At 38.7% G+C, this 20704-nt stretch overlaps 2 protein-coding genes across 4 annotated transcripts in view; one reads left to right on the forward strand and one right to left on the reverse strand.

Moving 5' to 3' along the window:
- Positions 1 to 8854, forward strand: part of dvl1b (dishevelled segment polarity protein 1b) — a 48791-nt gene extending 39937 nt beyond the window's left edge. For 2 of the 3 annotated variants that reach the window (XM_017682900.2, XM_017682901.2), the window contains 5 exons: positions 282 to 359; positions 461 to 595; positions 700 to 867; positions 1005 to 1220; positions 6904 to 8854. In XM_017682900.2, coding sequence (XP_017538389.1) covers positions 282 to 359; positions 461 to 595; positions 700 to 867; positions 1005 to 1220; positions 6904 to 7409 — 1103 coding nt within the window. In that variant the 3' untranslated portion in view covers positions 7410 to 8854. Of the gene's footprint in view, positions 1 to 281; positions 360 to 460; positions 596 to 699; positions 868 to 1004; positions 1221 to 5547; positions 5585 to 6903 lie in introns of all 3 variants that reach the window. The other variant, XM_017682903.2, reaches the window with a different exon arrangement.
- A 103-nt stretch (positions 8855 to 8957) lies between these two features.
- nfs1 (NFS1 cysteine desulfurase) lies at positions 8958 to 17351 on the reverse strand. The gene is made up of 13 exons (XM_017682904.2): positions 17008 to 17351; positions 16623 to 16699; positions 14149 to 14265; positions 13860 to 13943; positions 13535 to 13687; positions 12815 to 12908; positions 12582 to 12716; positions 12265 to 12422; positions 11448 to 11553; positions 10436 to 10517; positions 10258 to 10341; positions 10081 to 10170; positions 8958 to 9921 (listed from the first exon to the last, which is right to left on the reverse strand). The coding sequence occupies exons 1-13, from the start codon at positions 17117 to 17119 to the stop codon at positions 9858 to 9860; spliced, it is 1356 nt and encodes a 451-aa protein (XP_017538393.1). The 5' UTR covers positions 17120 to 17351; the 3' UTR covers positions 8958 to 9857.
- Positions 17352 to 20704: the final 3353 nt, after the last annotated feature.

Genomic DNA, 20704 nt, shown 5'->3' on the forward strand with positions numbered 1-20704 from the left:
AATGATGTTGCAGATAATCTTATGAATAATTATTTGTAGTAATGAATTTCTAAGGAGCAAGATCTGGGCCTCATATTAAGGCCTAAACTGGACCATATTCCTTTGTCTGATTTGTTTTGAGAGTTTAGACAGATGCACCTTAAAGATGCTAGAAGTGCTGTAAATGTGCCTCATTGTGCTCTTGAATTTATCACATGTATTGCTTTTACTTATATGTTAGACCGTGTATTTATCCGTTTGTAATTTAACTGTAACCCTAATCCTAATCTAATTATTACCAGCTGAACCTGTACGTCCAATTGATCCTGCAGCTTGGATATCTCACACTACAGCTCTGACAGGAACATACCCACAGTATGGTACGCCACAATCATTAATTTAGACAGTTATCACTTTTTTCCATAGAATGTTGATTTCAGTTGAGCCTTCAGTCTAATATCACACTCTTTGTACTTCTCAGAGTTTGACGATCTTCCATTAACAGTCGGGAAGACAGATATGGCCACCATTTTGAAGGTGATGCAGCTCCCAGACTCTGGCTTAGAAATCAGGGACAGGATGTGGCTAAAGATTACCATTGCAAATGCAGTTATAGGTAAGAAAACTGGCTGTACATAGTGTGTGTAAACATGTATCTTTCTTGCTTTAAATAGCCTTTTACTTGTGTTTATATGTTTTACTAAACCTCTTGTCTTCTAGGTGCTGATGTGGTGGATTGGCTGTACTCACGGGTTGAAGGCTTCAAGGACCGACGGGATGCCAGAAAATACGCCAGCAGTATGCTGAAGCACGGCTACCTGAGACACACTGTCAACAAGATTACATTTTCTGAGCAGTGTTACTACACATTTGGAGACATTTGCCAAAGTACTGCACATACATCAAGATCTGGTTAACCCTTAGCAGTTACATTCACATTAATTAAACAAGATGTAGTCGTATTTTCAACCAATGTCAGCACCCTTCCATTCTTCATTTTTCTTTTTTACCTTGTTTCCCCTCAGACATGGCTTCACTGAACTTGAACGAGGGTTCGAGTGGTGGCGGTTCAGAACAGGACACCCTGGCCCCTCTCCCTCCATCCTCTAACCCCTGGCCCATGGGTGGCCAGCCTTTTCCTTACCCACCTTTCTCTTCAGCACCTCCTGGCTTCCCTCCAGGCTACTCCGACCCCTGTCACAGCTTCCACAGTGGCAGTGCCGGCAGCCAGCACAGTGAGGGTGAGTATTCCTGTTTGCACACAGTGAAGTTCATGTGTTCACACAGTCCAAATGATTAACTCAATTAGTTCTTCAAGAATTTACACAATTGTCCACTTTTCCCAAATGAAGCCAAGACATTTGCTCCTTTAGTTTTGCACTGGATCAATGAGGCTAATGTAGCTAGTGATTAAGGCATATACATGCAGTTAGCATTATTCTAACTGCATGTACACTTTAATTGTTAAGTCAGTAAAGTAGACTTCCTGGCATAAGGTGGTTGATATGATAGTATTTTAGTGCATCATGGTAAATTATGTTTCATCCATACTATTTAATTGGAATTAGTGCAGTGCAGTGTGTGAAACACTGAATAACCATTATTGTACTCATTGCTGATAGTATCCTTTAATGATAGCACTACGAGGGCATTCTGTCTGTTCCAGCTTATGAAAGCTCAGAAAAACAAAATACTGTGATCTATATTGTGTATTGTAAAAATGTTTTGCAGTATTGGTACAGTGGTACTGTATTTTTGCCCTATTGCCTTCCAATGCTTGCAATTAAATAATTAAGCTTCTATTACTCAATAGCTTTATTAACTCCAGTGCTAAATTAAAGTAGAAAAGTTTAGAAACCAAACATGTTGACTACATTTGGGGGAAAGGCAAACTAGTACTTTAGTCTTGATTCATTCTTGGAGGTCTGCCTTCCTGTACAGTTTTTGTTCTAATTCAGCTAAATTGCTAAATAATCAAGGGCTAGACCTAAAGTCAGGAAAATGCATGCTAATCTGATGGAAAGATGGGTGACCAATGTCAAACATCTGATGAAGGTGAGGTTAAGAGGCCATTTTAGACTAAAATATTCATTAAAAGTAAGTTATTACTCTTAATTACATTGCCCCAAGACATTGTTTTGTTATACAGAGGCCTGCACTTACTTTCATGACAACACCACTGTTCATTTTAACTTTAGGGTCAAGTGAGAAAACTAATTTACTTAATTTGTCAAATTTTTGACATTTTTTTTAATGTCTTAGTAAACAGGAGAGGTAATATACACAATAACAGTCAAGGTATTTGCATCTTTTGCATATGATTTCATAACCACAGCAATGCAAAGTTTTTGTCTCTGCAAATTAATTAATGGACTTCATTGCTTTTCAACCCTGCACAAAAACTTTCTAGAACCATCCATATATGGACATTCTTCACGTGGTTTTGTTTATAGTCTTATATACTTCAAAGTCAAGCAATCCATCATCCCATTGCTCACTCATTTCATAAGCACTGCCATTGACACTGAACATTATTTTGACAATGCTTTTTAACTCTAATCTCTCCATTACGCTTGTAGCTGACTCATTCCACTCACAGATTTCCTTCACTTTAAAATAGTCTTTCTCATAATGTGTTGATTAGAAGTGGAGCACCTTGAATACGTTTGTAAAGAAGAGTGCAGCAAGTACATGTGTGTGCCATTTTGTTTTTGATGGTAGTAAATTGAGCCTGGTGGAACAGAAAGAGTGTATTTGGAATGGTCTGGATTTAGCAGTGTCAGATTGTTCTACTTAGCTAGTGGTCAGATTTTTCCATTTTGCTTTCAGAAACATATTTGAACTTTGTCAGGTACATAGAATGGATGTGCTCTGTCTTATTACATCAACATTGGGGTTGGAGAAAAAAAAACATGAAATAGTATTGTGATACTTTGGGTGAGAAAATAGTATTCGTTTTGTTCTTTCTGGTGAGTCCAGTGGTTGGAAGCATAGTGCAGGAATTTTTCATGCCACATGATGATGTAGTGTTTGTCCCAAGACCCAATGAGCCATAAAATTGTCAGGAAACTAAAAGTGCTTTTAATAATAGAAAAATAATACATTAATGATGGTAAATTTGTTAGTATGAAATAAATATATATATCAGTATTTAGTCAGTATTAAAAATTAATAGGCCTATATATTTTAATTATAATCACTTAGTTTAACTGTGGTGAGCTTACTGTTACAGTAGCTTACTGCATAATAAGTCTTTCAACTTGACACATCAGCAACAATGATTAGGCTAAAAAACTTGTTTAAATACAATTGCGACATAGTACAGCAACTAATAAATCTTAAATAGAAACTTCTTCAAGGGTGCTTTAGTAAAGAAAATGGTTCTATATACCATGGACACTCAAAGAACCATTTACATGATTAAGGGTTTCTTCGCATCATGAATGAAAATGGCTCTAAATAGCACCAAAAAGGGGCTCTTCTATTGTAACAAGCTTAATATTGTAACAATAGATGGACCCTTTTTGGTACTATATAAAACTCTTTTCAAAAAACTTCTATACATAATCATCACACATTTTCCATCAGTCTGAAGAACGCTTTAATGATGTAAAGAACCCTAATCATGCAAAGTGTTCTTTGAAGATGTAGATATGTAGAACCATTTTTTTTAAAGCTAAATAACATTTGAAGAATCATCCATGAAGGTCCCATGTGACAAATGGGAGTAAGTTATTCTCCACATAGCACGTAGCTCACAGCAAACAGCACAAAAAAAGAAGCCTCTTCTGTCATAATTCAGTTCACACTGTCAGTGAGCTTGAACAGCCAATGAGCTTCTCTGCTCGCAATTCAGTCATCACACTGTATCTAGAATGCCTGGCTTCTGCTGCCCAAAACCCGCTTGCTGTAGAAAAAAGGAAATATATGAGTGAGTTTTCTTTGCTTTTTTAGTGAAATACATCCTTCTACTTTCTAAAATTAAAGAAACGTTCTGGCTAAGTGATTAGAAACTATTTTAACTTTTCATTTTTTAGCCGTTGGGCTCCATTTGCTCCCATTCATAGTGGACTGACTCACAAGCGCCCTCTGCTGTTTAGCAGTCCTGTTTTTGCTATAACTGGGGAATAGGAAATGGCCAGGCTCATCATAAACCGGCTCTGGCTCAGCATGGTTAGTTAACTGTACTCAGGGCCACAGAAATTCGTTCTTTGTTTATGTCATTATTGTGCTACTGCATCCTGCTGCTTTAGCTCAACCTTAAAATCAAATGTTTCAATAAACCATTCAATAAATGTCAAAGCTTAAATCTAACACCAATTTCTTAATATTAGATGGTGTCGATAACCAGGAGAAAAGAGCTGGTTGATGTTAGCTTAATTAGGATGCTGCCAGCTATGCTCACTACAGAAATATGTTAGATTCTGACTAACAAACGCAAAGTTTAGATGTTAGTGACTCAGCTCTGAGGAAGCGGAGTCGAGTGGCTGACGTTAAAGGGACAAGAAGCTGAAATTAAACCTGTCCTCTGGTGTAAGGAGCTGGAGCCTCCTAGCTAGCTAAGCTAATGCTAGCTGGCTCATCTCTCTTACTTAATCTAACAGCATAGCTGATGAAATCCACAGTGCAGAATCGATTCAACTAACCATTGCTCTGCTATCACAATCATAGATGAAACTTACTATAGTGAGGGCAAAGTCGATTGATTGATGGTGAAGTTACAGAAAGCCTAAATCGAACATGTTCTGTAGCCTGCTAAGCTAGCATGAGCGCAAAATGTGTTTTGTGGTAAGTGGTGTGTACATGACTTTTAGCCTGTTAACAGTTAGCCACTAGTTTGTGTGTTTTTCTCGGGTATTTCCTGGTTTTGATTTAGCAGTACAACAGATGGAAAGACAAACCGTATCCGGTCTCAGGAGTCCGGACCAGCGCGGAGCGGCCTATTACGTCCCTGAGAACCATTTGGCCCAACAGTGGAAAAGTGGCCTTTGTTCCCCCTTAAGATCAAAGTTTGTTTAACTCTGCTTTCATGGAAAAACAAAAAAAAAATTGCTGCCCTGCTTGTCCCATAGTTTCAAAGCCACTGACACAGTGTGTAACACCTTATACTTTTATTATATCAAAGAGATTAGGGTTCAGTTCCCTACAGAGCCCTGATGATGACATGGTGTACAAATGTGCGGTACCACCTTGTTAACGCATGGGAATGAGACCCTAATTCCTGGCCATCTGTCATAGCAATTAGAATCCCTGAGCAAGAGTCTTAACGTTCACTTACCGTTGTATATGGCTCTGAATGAGAACATCTGTCGAGTATGTAATTTTTGGAAGGTCTTCGAATGTTATTTGTCTACTTTCTGTTTTACTTCAGTATAAAAGACTGAAGTGAGATGCACAAAGTGTAAACTTTGCCTGCTTTATTTGGATGAAGAAATACACTAAAAGAACAACTTAAGTATTTGTGCTGAGATTAGGCTCAGGTTGGGGGTTGTTAGAGATAGTTTTGTTTTGTAGGTAGGGCCACCATGTAACTGTGCTATTCCCTCTGTTTCTGCTGGGCAATGGCAGGCTGATGGAGGAGGTAGTCCCACCGCTGGGGTGTCCGGTAAGGCAGCCTCCCTTCCTCTCTCATCCTTATACTATACTTCCTCCTCTCATCATATACTCATGCTTCCCACTGTGACTCAGGCATATTGCTGTTACTTTGACATCTGGTTCCACTGGTTCACCTCATGTCTGTCTGTCTCTAATCATGTTTTGCTGGTGTGCTTTTTCTTTTGTCTAAAAAAAAGATGGATGGCACTCTAACAAAGAAATAAATACAAAGTTACAAAATTAAAACTGCTTTATGCTGTGCACTAAAAATCATCTGGAAGGGTGGTGTTTTCATTTTGAGAAGTCATTGATTTTTTTATTATTATTATTTATGGTGATCATTTTGTCATTTTCATAGTTTCAAAAACATGCTCTCTTTTAGTTGCGAATGTGCTTTGCCATTTTTTGGTGCTTCTTCAGGTTATGTAGAGCCTATATGTTTTTCTCTAAAACATAAACTTGAGTGTCCAGTCCTGCTCCTGGAAATCTACTGTCCTGGAGGTTTCAGATTCAACACACATGGCTCTACTATTCAGATGCCACTCAAAGCCCTTGTTACCTGGATCAGGTGTTTGATTAGGGTTGAAGCTAAACTGTGCAGGATGGTAAATGACCAAGACAAGGATTGAACACCTTGGTAAATCTCCAAGACAAGGATTGAACAGTGCCATGCACTTCAACAATGGTCTCTACTTCAGACCTCTATCTTCACTTGAATAAAGGTTATGTACTGGTAATACATTCATGTAACTAAATCTGCATTTCCGAAGAATGTCTGGTCAAAAGGACTTCAAACTGCTTTGGGAGCACTGGGAGCATGGGCACTCTTTATGATCATCTGATGATCATTAACACAACTGTTTAGAATCACAATCGGCATGATGACAGCAAATCATACATCTATATTTTTCCAAATGTATCTTTTGTTGACTTGTAGTTCATATGGTGATTACTAAACACACACAACTGGGTGATGGCAAGTCATGGAGAAATCCACAAAGAATAGTCAGGTTAATTCAAGAAAATTATTTGCAATAAATTTGTTTAGTTTCTTTTTTTTTTTTTGCAGCAGTATACACTCCAAATGTAATTTGCTCTGTTTGATCTAAATATAACACCATTAGACACTAGCATTACAACTATCTGAACGGTTAGTAATGCTAATCAGGAATTGAATCACCATCAGGCATTGCTGGTCATTCAGAATGTTTTATGAACAGGAAGCTAAATACTCCTTTCAGTTGTTCAGTCAAAGTGATGTAGGTGATTAACACTGAAAAGTATTTATGTGCAGGTTTAAAATGCACTTTTTTCCCCTCTCTCTTTCAGGCAGCCGCAGCAGCAGTTCCAACCCCAGTGCCGGGAGGAACCAGCGGCCCATGCCTCGGGAAAAAGATCGCAAGTCGACAGGCAGTGGCGGCAGCGAATCTGAGACAGGCACACGAGGCGGTAGACGGGGCGAGCGCTCGGCCAGTCAGCTAAGCCACCGTAGCCACGCCCACTCTGGACACAGCAACGCTCACTCTCATCGAAGCCGTGTGCCCTCCCACCACAGCCGTGCTTCCTTCTCCTATAGCCACACCTCCTTTTCCAAGCAAGGGCGCACCTCCTGTGCACACAGTGAACGGAGCCATGCCTCCTCTTATGGGCCCCCTGGTTTGCCTCCTCCCTACAGTTTAGCCAGACTTGCCCCTAAAGGGGCCATTAACAGTGGACCCCCAGGGGCCCCGCCAGTCCGTGAGCTATCTTCTGTTCCCCCAGAGCTCACAGCTAGCCGACAGTCATTTCAGCATGCCATGGGCAATCCCTGTGAATTTTTTGTGGACATAATGTGACCATGAACCAGTGCCAAATTACAAACAAGAAAAGCAGTGCATGGTCCAATCATCCTCATTCTGTTCTGCCTCCATGTGTTTCTTGGTCTGGTCCATTAGTCTTGCTTTACACCCAGAGCAGCAAATATGGTTCTACTGTGATTCATTCATTATTGTGAATTTAGAGTTGGGCCATTTTAAGGATAATCGCACAGAATGAATTGAGGGCAAATTAAAACCAAAGCAAGGGGTCAGTAGAATCAGTTATTTTGTTAAGGCTGGTCAAGGTGAAATCCAGTGAGAATGCTATACAAAGAAAAAAATATTCCTTACCAATAGGTAATATTCTATAGATATCAGAAACAATTAATACCTGAAAAGCAGTTTATATCTGCTTTCATTACCACCAGGAATGTCCTCCATTGTTACAAGCTGCATTCAGGCTAACAGACTAGAAGACAATCAGGCATTGCCCTCTGCTGGTCAGAATCTGTCACCACATATTTCAAGGGGGCCATAAGACATTATTCGCTGAACACAGAAATGAAGAATTCTTACACATGCTTACTTGCATTAGCTGCTTTTGTTCTGCACCAAGCATTTTTAATGATTTAACACTCAGAAATATTCATGATGCTTAAAAATGAGAGTTGTCTCTGCAAAACTATAAATGTGAAAAGTCTGAAATTTAGAATTCTGATTAATTGGTTTCCTCTAATCATAGACCTCAATGATGTGTTATATCCATTAAGGCCATATCAAACATTTAGATCCCTTTGGAATTACAGGGTAAACTGAAGAACCAGCACTTAATACATACAATTTTTAAAAAGTATGTTGCTTTTCTTACGTAAGCTATACCACACCGATAACAGCACTACATACGGTCTTGCCCTTGTGTGCTAAGAATTGTCAGTTCCTACGGGGCTGGATACCTGGTTATTTCTCAACATTCTATGATGGCATATAAAACCTTTGTTTTTTGTCAGTGTAAAACAGCAGAATTGGTAGCGAAAAGTTTAAAGATCTGTTCCAAGTTAAGAGTGAGACAATTTTTTATGGGTACTTTGTGTACCGTATCCAGCCTCTTCATGAAGGCATTTAATGATTTAAGATTTAATGCAGCATTCTGTTAAAGTGGCACTTTTATAACATGCACCCTTTTTAGTGTAAAACACTGTACAACATCTTCAGGTGTGTCTTATTTTTGTCCTATGGAAATAATGGGGGAAATGTGTTGTACATAATTCATTTTTACTGTATATATGACAAATAGAAAATTGTATAAAAAGATATGTACAAAGGTTCGGGTCATACCTTTTTGTAAATTGATGTAAAATGCTAATTTGATTCAATGTGAGTGTTAATACAAATTCCAGTTTCATTTGAAAGTTTTGTAGCAGTCCTGTTGCTTTTTGTATTTCTCATTAGGGGTTGTTGATGAATAAAAAGCAACATTATGTGTACCAATTAGTAACTCTTACTATTAATTAGAATTCAAATCCAAGTTCATAGTGTCACCTACTGGCCCAAGTGAACTATTTCTGGGGGAAACAAAACCAAGCCATGTGTCTTTATAGTTGTTTATTTGTAAGATACATTTGTGACTGGAATGGTGACGATGTCTACACATCAACATACCTGATTAAATTAGTTTAACTGTAAACTGCCTTTGTGCAAAAGGACTCATACTGCATGCATGGATAACTCCTTACACAATACGTGTAACAAATGGGCATGTGTCAAATGAGGATAAGACTTATTGACAATCCATATTCTGTTTTCAGATCATATAGATTTTAATTCACATTTCTTTCCCAGTGATACCACTAGGCATGTTCTCATCACACTTAAATACACATCTCTCTTATCATAAAAGAACAGCATCTGTCCTTGGTACTGTTCTGACTATATAAAGATGGTATATATAAAACATAAACAAAAGAATGTAACAGAAGTATCTTATCCTAATTCTGATCCAAGGTCAAGGTTTAATGTGAGCCTCCAAACAAAGAGACAATGGAGACAAAGACTTAATACAGAAAAAGATTGTTTTAGCAGTGTTCCATCCATCCATTTTCCAAGCCGCGTTTTAGCAGTGTTAATTACCTAAAATAATTTCAACAAAACTACTTCACAGAGCCCAAATATGCACTCACAATGCATGTATTATTAATTCTGAGAACAAGTTATATCTTGGTAGTCAGCTGAAGTAAGTAGAAACAAACTCTCTCTGCAATCCCAGCAATCTGAACCATTAAAAAAAAACAACCAGACAAAAACAATGCACTAGTACAAAACACTACCACCTGCTGTATGGACATTCTCAAATACTAAAATTGTGCGTGTTTCTTTGAGGAAAGAGAAGTCCTAGGTGGTTCCACAAAAAAAAAAAAAAAAAAAAGCACACCACTATATAAAAGTATTTGCAGTCCAGTAGTCCTCTAGCATTTCTCCCTGATTGGTGGTTCAATGCTGTGTCCACTTGATACTCTTCAGATCAACACCCTCTTGCACCATCTCCCACAAAGGACTACAGGACAAACACCAGCACAACCATCAGAAAAGAAACTATACACTGTGCAATAATTTAAGATTGGGGTGACAGGCTTTGTCTGTATGCCATTGCTTTTTATTAGCCATTCAATTCTAATTGGATTGCTACCAAGCTAAAGTACAGTGAATACATTACCTCATCTCTCGTAGTCGTCTAACCTGTTGAATGCACTTCTCAGCTGTGTAGTCCACTTCCTCCTCTGTGGTAAAGCGCCCAATTCCAAACCTAAGCATAATGTCTGAAGTCAGCCCAAAGCTAGCTAATAGTAATTACCAAAGTATAGAACAGATATACTGCAAAATGAATGCCAACCTGATTGAAGAATGGGCCAGGTCCTCATCTGCTCCTATTGCCCTCAGTACATAGGAGGGCTCCAATGAAGCAGAGGTACATGCACTACAAGAAAGGGACATTCTCAATCGCTGTACAATTGTTCAAAGAATGAACAATCTTTGTAGCTTCAATTTAAAAAAATATTAAAATAACTAACCTCCCAGAAGATAGAGCAACGTCCTTTAAAGCCATCAGCAGACTCTCACCCTCAACATAGGCAAATGATAAATTGATGCATCCTAAAGCCCAATGAAAAAAAACAGCATGAACTAATGTACAAGCAACATACATACTTGTAAAATTCATTGGTTTCTCACAATGGCCTTTATTCATCAGACCTGTGTATGCTTGAATCTGATTGTAAAATAAGCACATGCAAGTTTCAGACAACTTTATTATCCATCAATTTCATCTTTTGCGTATCTGTATGATTAAACTCCTGTCTAATTGGAGTGTGTGCAAATTTCAGGGTAAACATTTAACAACATAATGCTTCGTTTGCTATTAATTAACAAACTTTTATCAATATAATCTGTAATATCAATAATAAGAATAAAAACAGGGGGGAAAAAAAACTAAATTATTAATAATTTATCCACATGGAAATCTAGTACAAACAGGGATTTACTTATTTGACATACCCACTGGTATAAACAAATACTTAAACTATTCCACGTTCCACTGTAATACATCTTTAAATGTTGTTTTGGTTTGTTGTTAAGACACTGCCCATAAAATAAAAAATGCAAACCATAGCTACTGTAGAAGCATCTTATACACTGCAGTTATACAGTATTTAAGTATGATATTTTAGGAAAATACTCAGTCACATCCTTCTACCATCTCCAAAAATTATATGTACATGTTTTACATATTTCACATTTTGTTCTTTCCAATGTAATTTTAACACTATAAAGTTTGATCAGTAGGTAAAGAAGTGCCCTCACAGCTCGACCTCAAATCCCATGCATGAGCCGTTGAATGTTGTTTCATCGGCTCCATACCAAAGCATCTGAATTAATTAGGGCGTACGTCATATACACTGATGTCACACATTGAAGATTTATCATTCAAATTGTTTGCATGTTGTAAAGAGGTTTCATCAATTAGATGCAGACTTGTTTGTGCATCATTTAAGGCGCTGAGAAATAAGAGCCAATGTGTCTCACCTGGGTATCTCTGTTCTGGATCTCCATTCATCACAACATCTGGAACCTCAGACATTATCTTCTGCACAAGGCGATTAGCAAGCACAGACACTCGGGCATGGTCATACTGGAAACAGGGATTATTTATTTAGTTTTATATCATAGGATGCTTTGTTACCAATTTTAGAAGCTTGAAAACAAATCTCACACAACTAAGCTAGAAGTTCTGAAAATATGTAAACAAATGCTTAGCGTTATGTAAACCTTTATACACTTGGCATTAAAATGCATCCTGTATCTGAATGTTACCTGCATACGCATTCAAAAGATAAGTGTAGCTGCGTGTTTTCATATCTAGCTGTCCTGAGGTATCTGAGTGCACGCTGTGACTGGATTTACACCGACTGGCCATGTCATTAAGTACACTTACCTTGTATGCACACGCTTTTATAGGTGACAATATGGTACATGGACCTGATGGACTACAGTGTGCAATTATAGAACTACAAATCTTATATGGAAAAAATAAACAAGAAATAAACAAAATAAATAAGAGGAGAAACAAGGAGGTGTACTTTATGAAGTAGCTGGCAGGTGTATGTGTGTGTAAACAAAGTCTTGATTTAGTGAATTGTTCTTTACAAAATGAGCCTATTCGTTTTGAATGTAGCTGTAAGGTCTGATATAACTTTCTCTTCCTCTGAGAGCGATGCTGTAGCCACACACCATCTACTACTTATTTACTGAGTTGAATTTACTCCTGTAAATTGTGCCGTTGAAAAATAATTTAGAAAAGTACTGAAGTATTTAGGTACACTACAGCCAATAATTGCTCTACCTCCATCTCTTGCTGGGCAAGCTCACAGGCAGCCCCCAGTCCCACAGCCAAGGGAGTGGGTACTGTGCCCGAGCGCAGCCCTCTCTCCTGTCCCCCTCCGCTCTGCAGCGGCTCGATGCGAACCCTCGGCCTCCTCCTTACATACAGAGCTCCAACACCTGGCAACAGCATTCAGACTCACAGACACTCCTATGTATTTGTCCATCACATCATTAAAAAAAATGCTGGTATCAATATTGCTATGAATGCTTACATTTTCTCTTCATCAAAGATTTACTGTCTTTAGATGAAGATTTTTATCAAAAGACATGAGATACCTTTGGGGCCATATATTTTGTGACCACTAATGGACATCAAATCCACTTTTAAGTCAGAGACATTGATGGGAATTTTTCCAATAGCTTGGGCTGCATCAGTGTGGAAGAACAAATTCTTGGACCTACAGATGTGACCTATCAGAGAAAACATAAGAATGAGGCAAATAAAGTACCCTGTTCTTTAATGCTGTACAGCTAATTATAGTGTAGAACTGAAAGTTGTGGACAATTACCTATCTCTTTAATTGGCTGTTTGACTCCAATCTCATTGTTAACAGTCATGACAGACACCAAGCTGGTATCTGGACGTATTGTTTCATCCAGTTGCTGGAAAAGCAGAATAAAGTAGTGAGAACCCACAATGTCAATCTCTGAATCTAGTTATAGTATGAACTTGAAATTTGTCATGACAAGTGGGCACGCCCTACAGTCACGCTAAGACGTAAGTACACCCCATGAAATGTTTCCTCTTTTGACATGTGAACACATCAGTATCGGATCTTCAGTCAAACTGTATGTAAAAATATTGCAAAAATGAAAGAAAAAAAAAAACGAAACATTGTATCTCCAAAATGACAACTTCACAGAAGCAAAAAGATGCTTCACTTTTAATGTAGGTCATGGGAACCAGACTCTTTTGTAAGTAGTAAGTTTGGGACATCTCTTCTGGTCCATTCTACATAAAATTCGCACATAATGTAAAGAACAGCCATTTTCAAACTATGTAAAAAAACTGAAGAATTGAGAAAAATGAAGATACAAGGTTTTGTTCCAACAGCAGTGAAAAAAATCAAAGATACAAATGTTAAAATTTAATAAATGACACCTAAAATTATTGGATTTACCTAACATTTTTTTTTTCTTCTTCTCATCCAAACCAGTACTGCCAGCACAAAAAACAGACAAAAATCAAGGACATATAATTTGTTCTTCTTGGAGGCAATAAATCGTACCTGGAGGTCAATTAGACCATTGCTTTTCACAGGTAAGTATGTTACTTCAAAGCCCTCAGATTCTAGGACACGACAGGAGTCCAGGACACACTTATGCTCAATCTGTGTGGTGATGACATGCTTCTTCTTGGCCTTATAGAAGCGGGCCACACCCTGGAGACAAGACAGAAGGTTGCAAAAATATAGTCATTCCATGTCCCATGACTGTATTTGATACATTTAGCCTGTGTATTTCTTAAATAATATGCTGTTTTATACCTGTCCAAAATAACATTTAACTTTGCGTCATACTCCTTCTCTTGCTAAGAAGTTAGAAAATACTTACTTTGATTGACATATTGTTGGACTCTGTGGCACCACTGGTAAACACAATCTCTCGTGGATCAGCCCCAATAAGATCTGCTACTTGCTGGAAGTAGAAATAAACAACGATGTTTACATAAGCAATGCATTTTTGGTTTAACCAAAATATTTTGCTGTGGACTGTATAAGCAAAGCTTATTATTATCAAAGCTATTATTTCAAAACCAATGTAATGGTGAAAGAAAAAAGTAAAGAAACTATTTGCAGAGATAGCCAACAAAAACAACTATTTTGGGATGCGATTAACTAACTTTTCTCGCTTTTTCCATTGCAGCCTCACTTTCCCACCCATAAGCATGTGTCCTAGAGTGTGGATTGCCATAGTAGTTCACTTGGTAAGGGAGCATGGTATCCAGAACTCTGGGATCCTGCAGAGGCAGAAATAAACAACATTGTTCTTGAAAACAATGACAACCAAACATGACTCAGTTCTCAATCACATGCTACAATCAGATGATTTTCACAAGCCACCCAAGAGTACTGAATTTTTTTCTCTACTGACAGCAGACATGATTCCAACACTAAAATGTATCTGTGAAAAAAAAACATATCTACTGGTATGACAAAGTTTATACTTGAACATCTAACTCACACATTTCTAAGCAGAGGTGAGCAGAAATAATCATAAGTAGTTACATGTACTTAAGTATGTAAATGCGGTGAATATTTTGAAATAATACCCCCCCATACTCATGTAAATCTGAAAGTTATCTACTTTTTAAGTGACATTTTGACCATTAACACTTAATTATGAAATTAACTTTTAATGTTTAATTAATGTTTATTGCTGACAGCTCTGTACTGTTTTGAGGTTGTTCACACTTCTGATTAAAGATTTATCATTTTATTTCAGCACAAGGGCATCAAAAACAATACGCCATAACAATCGTACAGGGCTAGCATAACCAGCTAAAACCAGCATAAATTATATTTGTTATGTTGTTATGCCGTATTGTGTAGTGTAGCAATTGCACCCCCGATGCACACTGGTTTTACAGAAAGCCAATTAACAGTCCATCAACGCTCACTCAATACAACAGTACAACACCCACCATGCATTATGCCAACACATCCCACAACTACTGAAAATCCTTAGAGTGCTTAACAAATCATGACTGCTGGCCTCATTGCATTTAGGCATGTAGAGGTGGTCAAGACAACTTGCTGAAGTGCAGACCGAGCATCAGAATGGGGAACAAAGGTGATTTAAGTGACTTTGAACGTGGCATGGTTGTTGGTGCCAGACAGGCTGGTCTGAGTATTTCAGAAACTGCTGATCTACCGGGATTTTCACGCACAACCATCTCTAGGGTTTACAGAGAATGGAGAGAAAAAGAGAAAATATCCAGTGAGTGGCAGTTGTGTGGACGAAAATACCTTGTTGATGTGAGAGGTCAGAGGAATGGCAGACTGGTTTGAGATGACAGAAAGGCAACAGTAACTCAAATAACCACTTGCTGCAACCAAGGAATGCAGAATACCATCTCTGAACGCACAACACGTCGAACCTTGAAGAAGACGGGCTACAGCAGTAGAAGACAACACCAGGTGCCACTCCTGTCAGCTAAGAACAGGAAACTGAGACTACAATTCGCACAGGCTCACCGAAATTGGACAACAGAAGACTGGAAAAATGTTGCCTGGTCTGAGGAGTCTCGATTTCAGCTGCGAAGTTCAGATAGTAGGGTCAGAATTTTCCTTAAACAAAATGAAAGCATGGATCTGTCATGCGTTGTATCAACGGTTCAGGCTGGTGGTGGTGTAATGGTGTGAGGGACATTTTCTTGGCTCACTTTGGGCCCCTTGGTACCAACTGAGCATCGTTTAAATGCCGCAGCCTGCCTGAGTATTGTTGCTGACCATGTCCATCCCTGTATGACCACAGTGTACCCATCTTCTGATGGCTACTTCCAGCAGGATAATGCACCATGCCAAGAAGTTCATATCATCTCTAACTGGTTTCTTGATCATGACAGTGAGTTCACTGTACTCCAATGGCCTCCAGTCACCAGATCTCAATCCAATACAGCACCTTTGGGATATGGTGGAACAGGAGATTCGCATCATAGATGTGCAAACGACAAATCTGCAGCAACTGTGTGATGCTTTCATGCCAATATTGACCAAAATCTCTGAGAAGTGTTTCCAACACCTTCTTGAAAGTATGCCAAGAAGAATTAAAGCAGCTCTGTAGGCAAAAGGGGTTCAACCTTTTACTAGCAAGGTGTGTCTAATAAAGTGTCCGGTGAGTGTATATCTGTGGTGCGAGCAAGCGTTAGTGATACTGGTCATCAAACGTCTTTTAGAAGAGAGAAAGAGCGAGACAAAAATAAAGATATATGAAAATGAAAGTGACAAAAAACAGCCCTCCTGAAAATATCATTCCCATTTGTAGACTTTCAAAATGTACCTCCATCTTCACTATACACCATCACCAAAAGGGAGATCCTAGCCTTTAAACCAGTATGTCTAGTTCTAGATACTATAGTCCCACTGCTTCAGGAGTTGAACAGGCATGTTTACAACAAATACAGGTTAAATTTCTCATTTCGGTCGGAGCGTCCCTCAAAATTTCTTCGCCGACAGATGCTATGTTATACGTTATATGTTATACGATGACCTGGTACTTTTTTTACTCCTTCTCAAGTTGTTTTCTGCTAGACTGTTTTACTAACCTACCGTTGATTAACAGAAATAGTTATGGTCATTACAAAATATACATTACCATCGGCGTTGTTGCCTGGAAGTCCATGTACAGCGGTCGGAGCTCATCTTTCTCCAGCTCCCTACTTTTGATCACCTCTGTGGAGGCAATGAGCGACAAGTTGGTCATTTAAAAGCAGCAGTTTAGTCTTCACATATTCAACAACACACAGCTAGTTAACAAACTGCCTTCTCGAAGAAAGCTTCCTTCTCGTTGAAAACACTTTCAGCTTATGTCATTAAACAAAAGTCAATAACTGTTAGCGAGCTAACTCAAGCTAGCAAGTTAGCAAGGTGGCTAGCAACAGCAAGCTGAACAAATTGAAGTGCGTCATGGGGAGATTACAGCTAGCGCATGGCTTTTAAGGGATTTTCTGGTAAATCTCTCCAGCTAGCTAACTCACTACCTCTCTCTCTCTTCGAGGCACTGACAGAACTCTGCGGGTAATTCAGGCGAGGGCTTGAAGAAATCCCACGCATGGAGCTCAAAAGCGTCCTCGTAACGTTCTTGCTCATCATCCTTAAGCAACGACTGGTTTATTCGAGCCAGAAAAATGACAAGGGGCTTGTTAATAGCCACTCGCATGAAATAAAGTCCAGTTTCCCTGCAGATAAGTACGGCCGTTATCCAAATAGTTCCAGCACAGATCGCATGCCACACTAAACTTGACTCGCTTCACCCAGAGCGCTCAGAAAGCGGCGCTCACACAAGACGCGACGGCACTGCGGACGGATAAACGTTGTTACCCGAAAGTCTGACTGGCTGCTTGTTTGCACGAAAGGCGGGCTGATTTGACGTACACGAAATTCATTGGTTCAAAATTCAAAAGGCGTGTTGTCTCGGGCGGAAATCTGAGATTTCAGCCAATAGAAATTGAACGTTTAACTACGCAGACTGTAGTGGACATAGATGATACCGTTGGTTCTCTTTTCGATCCCAAACTAAGTAATAGCTACCAAAGCTATTTACCCAACGATATTGATGCTTTTAAAAGCCTCCCCGTGTACAAATATGTACACAAATGATTTCTTTTCTTTTTATTTATTTATGTATTTTAGTTTAAACCAGTACGTGGACATAATACATAGGAATATCTAAAAGCCTTTGAATTAATATTGAATACATGCGTGTGTGTGTGTGAGTGTGTGAGGCAGCAGAGAGAAAAGGCTGGAAGTGGTTCCTATCGTATACATTTATTTATATTAATAATATTTACAACCTGTCCAGGGTGTATCCTGCCTTCCGCCCGAAAACTGCTGGGATAGGCTCCAGCATCCCCCCGCGACCCTGACGGAGAAGCGGCTTAGAAAACTGATGGATGGAAGGAATCATATTTTCACTTTTTCATTATCAAAGAGACACTCACTTTCATAAAAAAAAGACAGCTTACATTCACTCCTTCTCTCATTGTGCATTTTATTAAGTCACACTTACCATATACAAACACTCTGGTCCTACAATACAAGCTCTGTGGTTCTCTGCACATGTTCACATCTCATCTGTTTCTCTGCATACTTTGTTAGCCACCTTTCAACTTGTTCATCAATGGACAGGACCCCCAAAGCGCCGCCACAAAGCAGGTATTGTTTGGGTGGTGGATCATTCTCAGAGCAGCAGTGACACTGACGTGGTGGTGGTGTGTTAGTGTGCGTTGTGCTGGTCTGAGTGGATCAGACACAGCAGTGCTGCTGGAGTTTTAAAACAGCTCTACTCAAACACCTAATTCACACATTTTTGGTTTTAAGCAGAGGCGAGCAGAAATAATCATATCCAACTAGTGGTAATCCTTACAGTGCTTAACAGGCATGTTTACAACAGATACAGCGAGGTTAATTTTTTTTGTTCTTAAACACTTGTGTCACTGCTGGATTGAAAATAGTCCACCAACTGAAAATATCCAGCCAACAGCGCCCTGTGGGCAGCACAGCATCCTGTGACCACTGATGAAGAACTAGAGAACGCTCAACACAAACTGTGTAGTAACAGATGCGCTATCATCTCTGACTTTACATCTGCAAGGTATACACACAAACCCAATCCTAAAAAAAAAAGCAGTGATTTGTAAACCTACTTTGTCATATTCGTCATGTTTTATTTTATCAACTTCACTGTTTTTGTAAATAAAAATAAATTCTAAAATTGATGCCAGTAACATGTGACAAAAAAGTTGGGAAAGGAATTAAATTAGGACTTGGAACATTATGAAATGACCAAAAGCAAAAACTTTTTAAATATGTGATGCAATTATGCTTGTATATAAAAGGAATATCCAGGAAAGGCCTAGACCGTTATGAGCTAGGGTGGGTCGAGACTCGCCACTTCCAAAAATCCAACAATCCATTCCAAAAATCCATTACTTTAAAAAATATTTTATGCAAAATGTGTGCATAATAACATCAAAACATTCAGGAAAAACAAGAGATATCTGTGCACATAAAAGAAAAGGTCAAAAACCACAAATGAATGACTGTGAACTTTGACCCCTTACAGCACTGCACCAAAAACTGGCATGTTTCTGTGTTCGATATGATGCATATGTCTCTCTCATAATGGATGTTGTGTTTTTTGGGCCAACGAAGGCCATTCCGATTGTTACAAGTGTAAAGTTCAAAAATCAGGATCTGTCTGTTTTATGTATCGTTTTTCACAACAGATGTTGTCACAGAGCAGGTTTACAGGAAAAATCTGGGTCCAAGCCCCCATAAGCAAACCAATGGCAACGAGGAATGGTGGCAAGCAAAGCAATAGGAAGAAACATTGAGAGAAACCAAAACTCAAAAGTGGAATCCATCCTTTTCTGGTTGACACTGGATAGTAGAGCAATATGAACAGAGAATAAGGTTTTAACACTAAATTATATACAGCAGGAAGCTTCATGGTGGACAAACTGGTTCAGAAAGTGGGCAAGCAGTGGGCACCCAATCAAGGCAGATGAAGCAAAAGTGTTAGACCACACAGGATGTACAGTTGTTGTGTAGGCACCAGAACACATTTTGGAGCAACGTATGCTGTTTTTTCCGTGCCATCTTTTTCAGAGACATCCATGCTTACTTCAACATGAAGCCCAGATTTGTCTTCTAATTAAAATATAAGACTAGTGCAACAGAAAAATGGCAAATAATTCTGCTTTCAAAACAGGATCAGATAGTGTTTCCAATATTAAGTATCAGTAAAATTAAAAGTAATGTAACACAGTGATAAACATACTCCTGTCCCAACTATTTTGGAATGTGTTGCAGGCCTCATATTTAGAATGAGCATATATTTACAAAAACCAACAATGTTCATATGGTGCAACATCAACATGTGTTTTTGTACTGTTTAATACAGGTCAAACAGAATTTACTAATCACTGATTTCATTTGCATTTCGCATGCTGCCCGAACATGTTTGGTGTTGGATTGGTATATACACTCACCAGCCACTTTATTAGGTACACTTGTTCAATTGCTTGTTAACACAAATGGCTAATCAGCCAATCACATGGCCACAACTCAATGCATTTAGACATGTAGAGGTGGTCACGACAACTTGCTGAAGTGCAAACCGAGCATCAGAATGGGGAAGAAAGGTGATTTAAGTGACTTTGTATAAAGTGACTTATAGAGAATGGTCTGAAAAAGAGAAAATACTCAGTGAGTGTGTGGATGAAAATGCCTTGTTGATGTGAGAGGTCAGAGGAGAATGGTCAGACTGGTTCAAGATGATAGAAAGGCAACAGTAACTCAAATAACCAACCAAAATCTCTGAGGAATGTTTCCAACACCTTGTTGAAAGTATGCCACAAAGAATTAAGGCAGTTCTGAAAGCAAAAGGGGGTTCAACCTTTTACTAGCAAGGTGTGACAAAAAACTATGGGCAATTCATGTGTCTATGCATAGGCAGTTTTCAATAGCTTGAGGACAAATATAAATGCATGAGGATGAGGACGAAGATACACCATCCTCCATAAGCTTTGACTATGGAACGATTTTTGGTGGCTTTGTTATTTCTACAAAAAAAACAAGCTGAAGTAATGTGGGTAAATATCAGGGAATAAAGCTAAATTGACAATTTTGCCATCTGTTCCACAAAGACAAGATCCAGGTCTGTACATTCAACAC

Source organism: Pygocentrus nattereri, chromosome 21 (genome assembly GCF_015220715.1).
Source record: "Pygocentrus nattereri isolate fPygNat1 chromosome 21, fPygNat1.pri, whole genome shotgun sequence".
NCBI classification, from domain to species: Eukaryota; Metazoa; Chordata; class Actinopteri; order Characiformes; family Serrasalmidae; genus Pygocentrus; species Pygocentrus nattereri.